We start from the raw sequence: 13511 nt of genomic DNA on the forward strand, positions 1-13511 counted from the left end.
CTGGGTCTACGCTGTTTGCCAAGGCATTTTTTCTAGACGCTAGGCATAAATGGGTTAATACATGTACTTAAGTTTTGTCCCTGATTAGTCTGTGCTGTCCCTACAGGGGCAACACTTTGCACCTGACTGGATTTTTGCTGAGAAGAGACTTCTTTCCAATAAAAAATTACATATAAAAGGAAAGTGTTGTCCCTATATAGCTTGTGCAGAATCCCTCGCTAATCTAGGACGATCCTGTACACATATACCTTAAACCCTGTTTTCCCAGATTGTATCTCAATTGTAACCCAGATATGCATACATATACATGTTGCCATGAAATGCTTCTATTTTATGTCCATTGCAACAACAATTAATTATTGCACATCACAAGTTTTCCAAGCCCTGCAGCAAAATTAAACCATTATATTGTGGTTAATTGCTGCACAAAATACACTTCTTACACACTGTCACCTGTGATTTTCATATACAGCTACTACATTAAGGATGTAAAGCATTTAAAATGCATAGCATAACCTAAGGGAAAAAACAACTGTGAAAAAGAAAATGGGCTGCAAGGTCAACTTTAAAGTTTATTTTAAGCAGACACTGGTTGCCTACATCCATGTCTTAAGATGAACACTCAAAATAACATTAAAGAGATTTTGAGAAGTTTACAATAATTCTCAGCACCACAAACACATTTCAGGGGAGGTAACTGTCTAGAGAGTATTCAGGAGATTTAACTGTCTAGAAGTTATTCAGGGGAAGTAACTGTCTAGGTAGTATTCAGGGGAGGTAACTGTATAGAGTATTCAGGAGAGGTAACGGTCTAGAGTTTTCAGGGAGAGTAACTGTCTTAAGAGTATTAAGGAGAGGTAACTGTCTAGTTAGTTTTCAGGGGAGGTAACTTTCTAGAGTATTCTGGGGAGGTAATTTTCTAGAGTACATGTATTCAGGCGAGAAAACAGTTTAAGAGTATTCAAGGGAGGTTACTTTCTAGTGTGTTTAGGGGAGGTAACTGTCTAGAGTATTCAGAAGAGATAATTGTCTAGAGTATTTGAGGGGGGGGGGGTAACTGTCAAAGAATATTCAGGGGAGGTGACTGTTTACAGGGTATTCAGGGAGTCAACTGTCCAGTTTTCAGGGGGGGGGGGGCAATTGACTAGTGAATATTCAGGTGAGGCAACTGACTAGTGAGTCTTCAGGGGAGGTAACTGACTACCTAGTATTCAGGGGAGGTAGTGACTAAAGTCCCACATTTTCTCTAAAAAAAAGACAGTATTGACAGACTAAAAAGTATTGAAGCAGGAAACAGGGGCTAGTTTTTAAGACCTTAAAGTTTATATCAAGGATAAGCCAATAGGGAAATAAAGGCAAGTTTATTAAGTCTGGATTGTGTGAACCACTGCCTTTGTGAGCAGCTGGCGTTTTAATGGCAAGTAATAAACTTCACTTATCTGTAATAACGTTACAGTCATGTAAAAAAGTAAGACAAATAGATTGCTTAAAATTTATTTAGAGATTTTTATATGACATGAATGCATGTAACATTAAAATAGTTTGTCAGATTAAGACATGTATACATATTAGTCGCTAATGCATGTAACATTAAAATAGTTTGTCAGATTTAGACATGAGTACATATTAGCCGCTTAGCGAGCCACATCCTCATGCATGTACAGAGACACAAGGTATACATCAACAATTGAATAAATACCAAACACAAACAATTATTAAATAATGCTGTATTGCACAGTCAACAAAACCATAGTCCATTCCATTTATTAACATTTAACTAACATTGATACATGACAACTTGTAAAATACAACATCTTAAATATCAACTTGAAATAAATTAATTGAATGGTTGCTGTTATCCATTTATATGGGTTTAATATAAAAAATAGTTTCAGTCTATAATGTTGCTACTGCTACGGATCAGATGATATTTCTCTGGCTAATTTTGAGGTATAATATGCATTACATCCACATACATTCACAGAATAAGGATATCTACTAATATCTCACCTCCTACAAAAATGACCTAATCCAATAGGCTTAGAGCCATCACGTGTCCATGGTGTATTTTCCATACACACCGAGTAATTTCCATACACCCGGAGTAATCAAGTAATTGGTTGAGATATAATTGTTACACAGTTAGTAACTGATGGTGTATGGAATATACACCCTCAGTAATTTCATACCATACGAGAGCTTAGCATCATTTACTAACAGTGTAACTAATAATGTTTTGTTCGCTAAAATATCCTTATAATACATTTTGTGTCGTAAGAGTTGTAACCATGGATTTTCAAGCAGTAATACTGTAAAATCATAACTATTCGTTGGGCACTAATTTTCATTGATTTCGTGTGTTGACTTATCCACAAATTTAACACAAACACATCAGATGACCTGCACAATTTCTGATGTTTTTTTCCTAACAAAAGTTGTTTTTTTGAGAGAAAAAAACAACAACAGAAGAAATTTCATGAACATACATATAGGATCTGGCACGAGTCGTCATATCATACCATATTTTATTAAACGAGTTCAGGAATTTTGTTAGTAAGCGAGCCTTTGGCGAGCTTACTTACGAATTTCCTGGACAAGTTTAATAAAATATGGTATGATATGACGAGTGTCAGATCTTTTTTATCACATGCTTTTAAATGAGCAAATTAAATATATATTTACGCACACATAATGATAAATTCCGAATGTTGTTTACATTTCGTGAGGTCATTTGACTTTGCAACGTCATTTCAGCAAAATAAAATGAAATTGGTCAATAAACGAAAACTAAGCCAATGCAAGCGCTTAAAAATGTTGTATTACACATGTGTAATAAAAAAATATATGTAATGGTTCGTTGTATTACATGGGAAACGGGGTATAGCTTGTGATACATTTTTTTACAGTAGTTCTCCTCAATATACAGTAGAAGTAAAACAAAGGAAACTTCCTGCCGAAGCACAAATACATCAAATTTTATTTCATGGCGATGTTTACCTCTTAACATGATAATAGTACCTTTATACCACAATCTACTGTTTCAATATCGCACAATTGCGAACATATGGCATGGGTTTGTTACAATGTCCAATCAGAACAAAAGAATTGATATCAGTTGTCAAATGGGATACACTCCACTGAAACTGGAATCCATAACTATCAATAAAAAACATCACACAATAATTGATTCAATATTCCAATGCTGCTGTATTTCATACAAAAATGTTTCAAACAACAATTTAAATGCATAGCCCATATTAGCATCCTACCTGTATTTGTTCACAATACAGACAATACAAAACAAGAAACCGTTGGAGACGGGTGATGCTCCCCAAAGTTTTTTTTTGTCACAATATTGCACTATATATTCAGATAAAAGGAAACGTCTTGAGGGGCATAACTTTGGACAAAATAATACGATGGAAGGTTTAGCAACTTAAAAATTTCAAAGGGCAATAACTCTGTGAAAAATCATCCGACAAGAAACGGCTGATAATATGCACATCTCCTCTTGGTAGTGAAGCTTCCCATAAAGGTTTCATTGAATTCCAGTCATTAGTTGCTGAGAAATAGCCCGGACAAGAATTGCACTATATGTACAGTTAATGGAAAATGGACAGACAAAGCGGCGACTATATGCTCCCCCTAAAAAAAAATTGGGGGAGCATAAAAATGTATTTGTTTACAATACAGACAATCAGAGATCAGTTAAGCAAGTAAATCCCAAGTTTTATCTATCGAGAAAGTCAGAACATGCTTATTTGCCCCATTAAAACCGAGCGCCAAACAACATTTGACCTGCACTCTGGGCCCAGAGTGTCGTTCCATATTATCAGTCAGCACAAAACTATCAGGGACAACACTTTTTGCCTCAACTGGATTTTCTCTAAGAAACTTCCTTTGAACAAAAATTCCATCAAAGCAGAAAGTGTCTTTTTTTCTTAGCCTGCACTGGTTAATCTGATCCCATACTTTACACACATGCATTAAGCCTGCACTGGTTAATCTGATCCCATACTTTACACACATGCATTAAGCCTGCACTGGTTAATCTGATCCCATACTTTACACACATACATTAAGCCTGCACTGGTTAATCTGATCCCATACTTTACACACATGCATTAAGCCTGCACTGGTTAATCTGATCCCATACTTTACACACATGCATTAAGCCTGCACTGGTTAATCTGATCCCATACTTTACACACATGCATTAAGCCTGCACTGGTTAATCTGATCAGATACTTTACACACATGCATTAAGCCTGCACTGGTTAATCTGATCCCATACTTTACACACATGCATTAAGCCTGCACTGGTTAATCTGATCCCATACTTTACACACATGCATTAAGCCTGCACTGGTTAATCTGATCCCATACTTTACACACATGCATTAAGCCTGCACTGGTTAATCTGGTCCCATACTTTACACACATGCATTAAGCCTGCACTGGTAAATCTGATCATATACTTTACACACATGCATTAAGCCTGCACTGGTTAATCTGGTCCCATACTTTACACACATGCATTAAGCCTGCACTGGTTAATCTGATCCCATACTTTACACACATGCATTAAGCCCCGTTTTTCCAGAGGGTGGCTTATTTATTGATGCAGGGCATCATAAAAGAACCAAGGAAATAAAGGATGCCATGCCATTTCACAAAAAAATTATATATATATTCATCCCTGGTCCTCAACAACCATACACATGTCTATAGTACATACAGTTTACAGAAATAGGTAACAAAATCACAACATACTAACAAAATCTTCGGCCAACAAAGTATTTTTATGAGATACCAAAAATACACAATACGGTAATAGTTTTTCTCCAAACAGTCATTTTTTCATTTTTCTTAAGCAAGTCATGTGTCTTAGCATCACTGATCAGGCATTTTCCTTGCATTATCTACTTGTTCATTAAATGGACCTATTCCTAAAGCGAAATTGAAAATTGATTTTTTTTTAACGAGTCATTAAGTGGCTAAGTGTCTTTGATCATCTTTTCTCAATTTTATTTTAATTACATCTATTTAAGTATGTTACTATAATTTATATGATTTTGTTCATATGATTAAATTCATAGTAAACAGTTTAACTTATATGAGCTTTTCTCTAATCAGTGGACTTTCACGAGAACCCCCCTCATCCTGATCGCAGTGATTTTTTATATAAACGCAAAATTAGTTATTGTTTGCAATAGCGGCGACATACTATAAATGCACAAGAGAAATTGGCCACAACTGTTTTTAATACTACCAAAAATAAATTTTTTTTGAACCTCGATGTCACCACTGTGCGAGTTACTATATTTAAAGTAAGTAAACAAGTATGGGATCAATGGAAAACCGGGCTTCATGCATGTGCATAAAGTGTTGTCCCACATTAACTTCTGCAAAACACCACGTCCAATCAGGGAGAACACTCTCCGCCTAAACTTATTATAGTTTAAAAGAGACTTCCTTAGTACATGTACAAGCAATTCTTTTAAAAGTTGCTTCCCTTATTAACCTATGCACAGGCTTATCTTGGATAACATGTTAAGCACATGCATTCAGGGGTGTGATTTTTCCGCGGATCCGCGGATTGGGTTGTCCCGAATGTCACTTCTGAGATTTGCGTAAATTCGTTTTAAAAAATGTGGGGGAGAGGGGCTACCACCGATTCCGCTGACGTATTTCATAAGCAGCCCGAAATATCCACGGCCCGCGAAATCTCTCCGCATTTTATACTGGTAGATTCTGCCTAAGCATTTTTAAAACGAGCCATATAATTGGCTGTCGTTTCCCAATCTTCCAATTAAAATCGTGTTCTTAAAATGCGCTCTGTGATTTGTTTACAAATGGCGCCGTTGTGAAGAGAAAATTAAGATTATTGAAATAACAAATAGCAATCGAATAAACGACTGACATCACCTAGTCTGATAGGAATAATGAAATGTGTTTGTCAAAAAAAGACCACGTTTTAGATACAAGCAACACATATTTTGTTAAGAAATGTGCCCACTGAATTTGTGTCACGGAAACCAGTGTTTGCAAATTGGAGTTTAGTCTACTCGAGAAGTAAAACAATTTAGAAGAGTATCATTCAAACATGGAAATAGACAAACATGATTTGATTTTTATATGTCTGTGGGTCTGTGTACATGTATAATCAGATTCATATGCATATTCTGCTTTATTATGTTTGTCACGCTGTTCAGTTAACTGAAATAGCTTTGAACTGAGTGAAGATGTGAAATGCAAGATATTGAAAGGTAAACAAATTAAATATATTAAGTTAACTCAGTTAATACATCATTAACACCAGAAGAACACTCAAGTGTGTTTGTTTATATTTAGTCTATTAACTGTAATTCAATACATTGAAAAACTGCTGCTATTGATCACACAAAATACTTACTTAACAGTTTACTTTGCATCCTCAGTATGTTAAATGTGAAGTTTAACAGGTTTTTATAAAGAAATATTGTTATGAAGTTCAAAAAGTTGTTTATTTTAATGTCTGTTTTTATGTTTGTCATTTCTTTATGCGCGCCATTCGCGTAGTCAAAATCAGTCAACAGAATTTTCCTCCCCTCTGACTTTGCCTCAATCACACCCCTGGCATTAATTTAAGCCCAAATTGCAGTATGCACAGGCTAATCAGGGATAATAATGTCTGCCTTAACTGGAATTTCTTTTATAAAAACTTAAAAAGACTTCCTATAAACAACAAATTCTATAAAAGCGGACTGTTTTGTCACTTATTAGCCTGTGCGAGTGCACAGGCGAATCTCAAAGGACATGTTACGCAGATGCATTAAATCCAGTTTGCAGTGCGCCCAGACTAATCAGGGAGGACACTTCCCTCCTTCTTTTAAAGAGACTTCCTATCAACATTTTTTTTTTCATAAAAGGGGAAAGTGTCTTCACTTATAAGCCTGTGTGGACTGCACAAGCTAATCTGGAATGACACTTTAAGCACATGAATTAAGCCCCGTCTTTCCAGAACGTGGCCACAATATTGACCTCATTGCAAAATGGTCATTACAATTTGTGATATTTTTAAATACAAAATAATGAAACGAGTGGCAAAAAGCCAAATATTTCCAGCAAGAGCCCTGTAAAATGTGGCCACTCGAGGCATTTTTTTTTTATGACACTACAACAGTGGGCACTGCCATGTTTTTGCAGTGCAGGCAACATAAAACACACACCTGTCATTAGGTTCTTTTTATTTTAGCCTCATTCTGGGAAAACTGGGCTTAAAGCATGTGCAAAAGTGAGGTCCCCGATTAGCCTGGGGTGATCAGTTTTGACACTTTCTGCTTTTATAGTATTTTTCAGTAAAAGGAAGTATCTCCTAAGTGAAAATCCAGTCTAGGCGAAGTGTCCTCCCTGATTTGCCTGAGCAGACTGCAAAGGCTAATCTGGGACAACGATTTACGCACATGCATTAAGCCCAGGTTTCCCAGAACAAGGCTCATTTTTTTCCCTCCTTCACCTTTTCATCATACTCGTTTCCTGCTTCTTATCCCTGGTCAGCAGCAACTGGTTGTCATTTCACAAGAGCTCTCCTCTCTTCCTCCAATATTCCTTCCAAAAGATCTTCTAGTCCAAATGTTTGTACATGTGTAAAACAGTGATATTTTGTTGTTGCCAGATTTCATTATTTCTTTTACCTACCTCAATCTCCCTATACGGAATGGTATTGTAAGAGTAAGTGTCACATGTAATATTACAATAGAAGGTCCTAGATAAATAAGTTGTAATTTGAATAACTCTGCTCCTGACACGTTCTGACACCTGCCCATACATAGTCTTCGTCTGCATGTGTCAGAAACAAAATCACAAAACATGCATTACAATCACGAGCCCAAAATTTTGCATGTGAATTTTAATTGATTAATAAGACAATCAACCAAGGAAATCCAGCCATTTTATCTGACTAAATAACCAAGGAATTGCTATCAATCGTCTCACAGCATTAACAACAAGATCCCACGAAATCACCAACTTCATTCCTGCAATTCTAATGCTTTCATTTAATTAAAAAATCATCTAATTCCAATACCTTCAAAATAAATCATATTTGAGTTTATTTACTTTCTTACAACCCGTATTCAATTCATATACTTTCATACGAAAACCTATAGAATTAAAATACCTTCATACAAAAGCTTATTGAATTTAAACAGTCAAACTTAATGTCATTGAATTTAAATACTTTCATATCACTACAACAACCTCAACTCAAGTAACTTTATACCATAAAACATTCGTTTAAGTCCAATATCTTCATACTTAAATATCCTCACTTTCCATTTAACTCATACCACAAAACATCCCCTCGTCCTTCAAAACCACCTTTCAACAAACCACAATCCTCATACTCCAGCATTTCAATGCCACAAAATAAAACCATTTTCCATTGCCAAGCCCCGTCTCAGCCCTCAAACAGTACCCACATAGCCAGCGTCACATTCAGGGCCAACAGAACGGTCCCGAAGAGAACGACAAGGGAGAATATGGCGTCGCGAACCTCCTTGTCTGGAATCGTGGAGCGCAGAGTGAGCTCGATGAAGCCCTGACATATGAACTGACCATCGAGCGCGTAGCAGGGAACCACGTTGAGAATCACCAGCGCCCCCGACAGGGAGATCAGGTATCTGGGTTGGAGGTCAAGGATAACCTGCACTTCAAAACCTCTGGGATATGTGGTTTAAAGGAAAGACTATTAAGTTAGTATGTGTGTTTTTTAGTCCTCTGCGTCTTCACATCATTTTGCTAAGACTCCATTCAAAGTTATTTTATACTTAAGTCTATTTATAGCATGGCACCCACTGGCGCACTGCCAGTTATGATCCAGGTGTCTGCATGTGTTCAACTTTTACAACTAACATCCAAGCAAATACATTATCCCCAAGGCAAGCAATATTTGACCTCAGTGGCATGATTTTAATGATTCAGCATGCATTTCATAAATAATATGAAACATTTGAGCCTCGGAATTTTAGAAGAAGCATAAGATAATTAAAGTTTGCTTAACATACATGTATATAGGAAACAAAGTAACCCCAGTGTGTGCAAATTTTGACACTCATGGCACAATTTTAAATGTGCAGTATCCCAATACAATCCATTCTATAAAATTAATTAAAATTTTTCCTAGTGTTAGAACCAACCTAAAATAAGGCAACTGAAATAATTTTAGAACTATATCGCCTCTCACCATTTCCAACTGAATAAAAAAGAAACCAAACATACCCCTCGTGCTAAAGTGTTCAATTGTCACGGTTTAATGATTTTATCATGGGCCTCCTCAGAATTTAGTCAAATGACCACATGTAATATTTTAAAGCATACTATTAACTAATAACTGTGATATTAAAGTTTGAAAAGAGTCTCATTAAGAAAGTCTCCAAGTGTACAACATTTCAAAACAAAACCTGCATAAAAATCGTAAACTTTCAAGCAGAAACAGTTTTCCTATATTTAGAAACAGTGGCCTTCATCTTGATCCAACTTTCCCCAGATAGAACCCCAAGCAAGGTATACATGTGGGCTACCTATAATAAATATTTCATCCACATAAACTCAATCTAGTAACTCAATTTACTAGAATTAAGTAACAGTGACCTTGACCCAAATCCCTACCTAGATTCCATTCACGTTTAGCTAGACTCAATTCATGTTTGCAATGTTGGAAGTGTCATCAAGATTGGTAAATGTAAACAAAAGTCATTGATCCAAAACCACATTCTTGGCACATACCGCCTGACAACCATACCCCAATCAATGCTGCCAGCCCTCACGTCAAAACCCAATGTTTTAACCAGAGTTTTCAACTTTGTTGGAAACCTGGTAAACAACTTTGTGGAGGAACCCGATACAATCTTACAAACAAATTACTCTACTTAAGACATGTGGTTTTAGAGATTGTTTGCATTTCTGGTTTAATTTTTTTATAGCCCAGATGACCTACATATGAAGTGGACCGGAAAGACTTTTAAAACAGTGAGAGGGTCAACCAATGATCAGTTTTATGAAAATCTGCCAAAAGGTTTCGTTGGAGATGTTCTCCTTTTGACAAAAGGTAATGGATACTGGCCATCCACCATCACAACTCAGGTGAGTATAAAACAAGCAGAACGTCTCTCTGAGAAAACGGGACTTAAAACATGTGCGTAAAGTGTTGTCACAGGCTGCACAGGTTTATCAGGGACAAAACTTTCAGCTGAAATGGATTTCTTTCTTTCCTTAACGAAAATCACCTCTAGGAGGAAAGTGTCATCCTTGATTAGCATGTTCAGCCTGCCAAGGCTAATCCGGAACTATACATTATGCACATGCATAAAACCCAATTTTTCCAGATCTCGGCTTATAACAAGTAGTTACACTTTGTCTGTAAAGGATACTTGCAGAATGTGTCTATGGCATATGGTAGGTTGACTGGAATCAGGGCACTGTTTGGAATGTAGTTACTCAGTATCACTGAAATTACAAAGTAAGATATTGATTGGGGTTATCTGATGATTTGGGTTAAATAATGCCACTTAAGAAAATGTATACTGCGATTTCACTTATTTTTGTTAACATGACATTTTGTGGATTTGTAATTTTGTTTGAAACTTTACTTGTGAATTTCTCATATTTCGCTTTCAAACTTAACAATATATTTTTGCAATGTGTTTTCGTCTATTCAAACAACCCTAATACCAAATTAACATACACTAGAAACAATGTGTTATCCAAAATTGTCATATTACAGTATCGCAACAAACAGCCAAATTAGTGGTACAGGATTCTTTAATTCTCTTGTCCAGCAGTTGGACTTGTGCCGTAGAATTTGCCAAAAGGGAACCAATGATTGTAGTCTAGGAACCAAACCAGAATAATGCAGGTCCAGTGGATGACCCAGGAACAGTAACGGAGGTTTATGGCCATGGACGACTCGCAGCAGTTTGGTCTGGTTATCCACGGAGGGATACACGCACGATATCTCCACGTTGGGAGCGTAGCAGTCACTTTGGAACTTGCAGATGGGCCGGTCTGTTGTGGCGCGAGCTGGCAGACACGCATACACCTGAAACAGGGGTTACACAAACAGTGCAAATTGTTGTCTAACAAGAGCTGTCACCATAGGATGACTTATGCCCCCTATAAATGCTTGGTAGAAGTTATGAGCTTTTTTCGAAACCTAAACGCAAATTTCGAAACCTAAACACGGACCCTAAATTCAAGGTCAAGGTCGCAGGGGTCAAAATTTGTGGAAAGGCCTTGTCCATATACACATGCATGCCAAATATGAAATTGCTATCTGAAGCGACATAGCAGTTATGAGCATTTTTGAAATCTAAACGCAAAGTGTGACTGACAGACAGACGGACAGTCCGATCACGATATGCCCTCCTTCGGGGGCACAAACATGTCTTAGAATATCAAAATAAATCAGAAAGCCACATAAACTAGAGAGCGGACACCTTGCTAAATCCTTGAAATGCACTAAGTGACCCCGTGACCTAGTTTTTGATCCGGCATGACCCATATTTGAACTTTACCTAGATATTGTCTTTATACAACTTCTGACCAAGTTTGGTAAAGATCAGATGAAAACTACTTCAATTAGAGAGCGAACACCATGCTAAATCCTTGAAATGCACTAAGTGACCCTGTCACCTAGTTTTTGACCCGGCACCATATTCGAACTTGACCTAGATATTGTCTAGATACAAATTCTGACCAAATTTGATAAAGATCGGATGAAAACTATTTGAATTAGAGAGCTGACACGAAAAGTGTGACAGACTGACAGTGCGAAAACTATATACCCCCTTTTCTTCGAAAGGGGGCATTAAAATATATACCCAAGGCCTGTTACCCTTTAATTAAACTCCTGGGATTATCTTTAACATACTAGGTAAATAATATTAAGACCTAAACATTGTGTTATAGGATACAACACAATAAAATACAAAATGTACATGTTTTCAGCTTGAAAGAAACCAAACCCAAGCTGTTAAATGTATTCCCAAGCTGTTAAATGTATTCCCAAGCTGTAAAATGTATTCCCAAGCTGTTAAATGTATTGAGCCATGTTCTGGGCTTACTGCTGGTGCATAAAGTGTCGTCTTAATCTGGGGCCACACTTAACGCACAAGCATAAAGCCCTGTTTTCCCAGAAAGTGGCTCATTTTTTTTTTGTCCAAGACATACGTTGTCAGGGTTCTTCTTGGTGTGGTACATGAAGCACAGGTGGGTGCTACTCGTCTCATTGCAGCAGTCGATGTACAAGGACTTGGTGTCTGAAACAGAACATGTAGGGAAATGAACACCGGCCCACTAGCCGCTGCCCTCTACAATTTGTGGGCCCTAGATTTACTGAAAAAAATGAATATGATATCAGTACAAGAAATATTGACAAAATGTTTGTGGGCAACCAGGGTCGATATGTTAGTTTTTAACCCTTAAGACCTGTGCGACTCATGCATAAAAAGAAAAATTCACCATAAATTGCTGCCTATGTTCTTACACACAATGAAATAGCACAGTATACATTACCCAAGTATCCAGACATACACATGCCCTCATTAGCTAAAATTACTTGAGTGAAAACCATTTTTCTATTAATGGTAACGATGACCTTGACCCAAAACCCTCCAAAAATAATCTAATGCTAGTTATTCATGTAGACATGACACTGACAGACTTTGATCACTGCCCTATTTGAATCAGAGGAAGGTGGGGGGATGGTTATAGAAAGGATTTTATTACCAATTGGCAAATTGTGGTTAATTCAAGGGTTATAATTCAGAAGTGTTTCATGCCAGTTGGCTGAGTATATACTTCTGTGAAGATTATATAAATACCATGTTTGATAACTGTTACAAGAAACTGCAGTGATCTTGAAGAATTGCAATCTTTATTATATCTGTTCAATATCTCCTTTCAATTGTAATTGCTCTAAGACGGGAAGTCTGCACCTTTATCGATCTTCTTCTTGCTAGACGTATCCAGCTCAGTTATCATGGATACAGGAAGGCAGTTTCCCAAGGACGGTTCTCGAATGCTGGCGGCAATGCAGGTATTCCAGTCCTTGATGCTGGTAACCGGACAGCCCCCCAGGCTAGTTACTGGGTCCCGGACTGTCAGCCCCCGTGGACCAGACACGGCAGAGTTCTAGGGACATGCAATAAACAACTCAAATGAGCAGCATTCTTGGAAAATTGGTCTTAATGCTTGTGCGTAGTGTCATCCCAGATTAGTCAGTGCAGTCCACACAGTTTAATCAGGTCACAACACTTTTTTTTATGGAATTTTTTATTTAAAGGAAGTCTCTTCTGAGCCCCAAATCCTGTCTTTGTGGAAAGTGTCATACCTGATAAGCCTGTTCAAACTGCATAAGCTATTCTGGGACGACACTTTAAGCACTTGCATTAAGCCTAGTTTTCACAGAAGGGGCTCAAAAAAGACATTTCATAACACACATGCAGGGCTTTAATTACAGTCTGAAGCTA

The 13511-nt window shown here is 37.2% G+C and overlaps 1 protein-coding gene across 7 annotated transcripts in view; it reads right to left on the reverse strand.

Moving 5' to 3' along the window:
• Window positions 1-13511, reverse strand: part of LOC127850217 (membrane-bound transcription factor site-2 protease-like) — a 257498-nt gene that overhangs the window by 235773 nt on the left and 8214 nt on the right. The window contains exons 5-9 of one of the 7 annotated variants that reach the window (XM_052383081.1): window positions 12978-13173; window positions 12211-12299; window positions 10885-11080; window positions 10413-10488; window positions 1481-8663 (exon numbers count right to left, since the gene is read on the reverse strand). The exons of 3 other annotated variants lie outside the window; for them this stretch is intronic. In XM_052383081.1, coding sequence (XP_052239041.1) covers window positions 8441-8663; window positions 10413-10488; window positions 10885-11080; window positions 12211-12299; window positions 12978-13173 — 780 coding nt within the window. In that variant the 3' untranslated portion in view covers window positions 1481-8440. Of the gene's footprint in view, window positions 1-1480; window positions 8664-10412; window positions 10489-10884; window positions 11081-12210; window positions 12300-12977; window positions 13174-13511 lie in introns of those variants that run through there. 3 more of the 7 variants (XM_052383087.1, XM_052383084.1, XM_052383085.1) reach the window with 3 other exon arrangements.

Source organism: Dreissena polymorpha, chromosome 11 (genome assembly GCF_020536995.1).
Source record: "Dreissena polymorpha isolate Duluth1 chromosome 11, UMN_Dpol_1.0, whole genome shotgun sequence".
NCBI lineage: Eukaryota > Metazoa > Mollusca > Bivalvia > Myida > Dreissenidae > Dreissena > Dreissena polymorpha.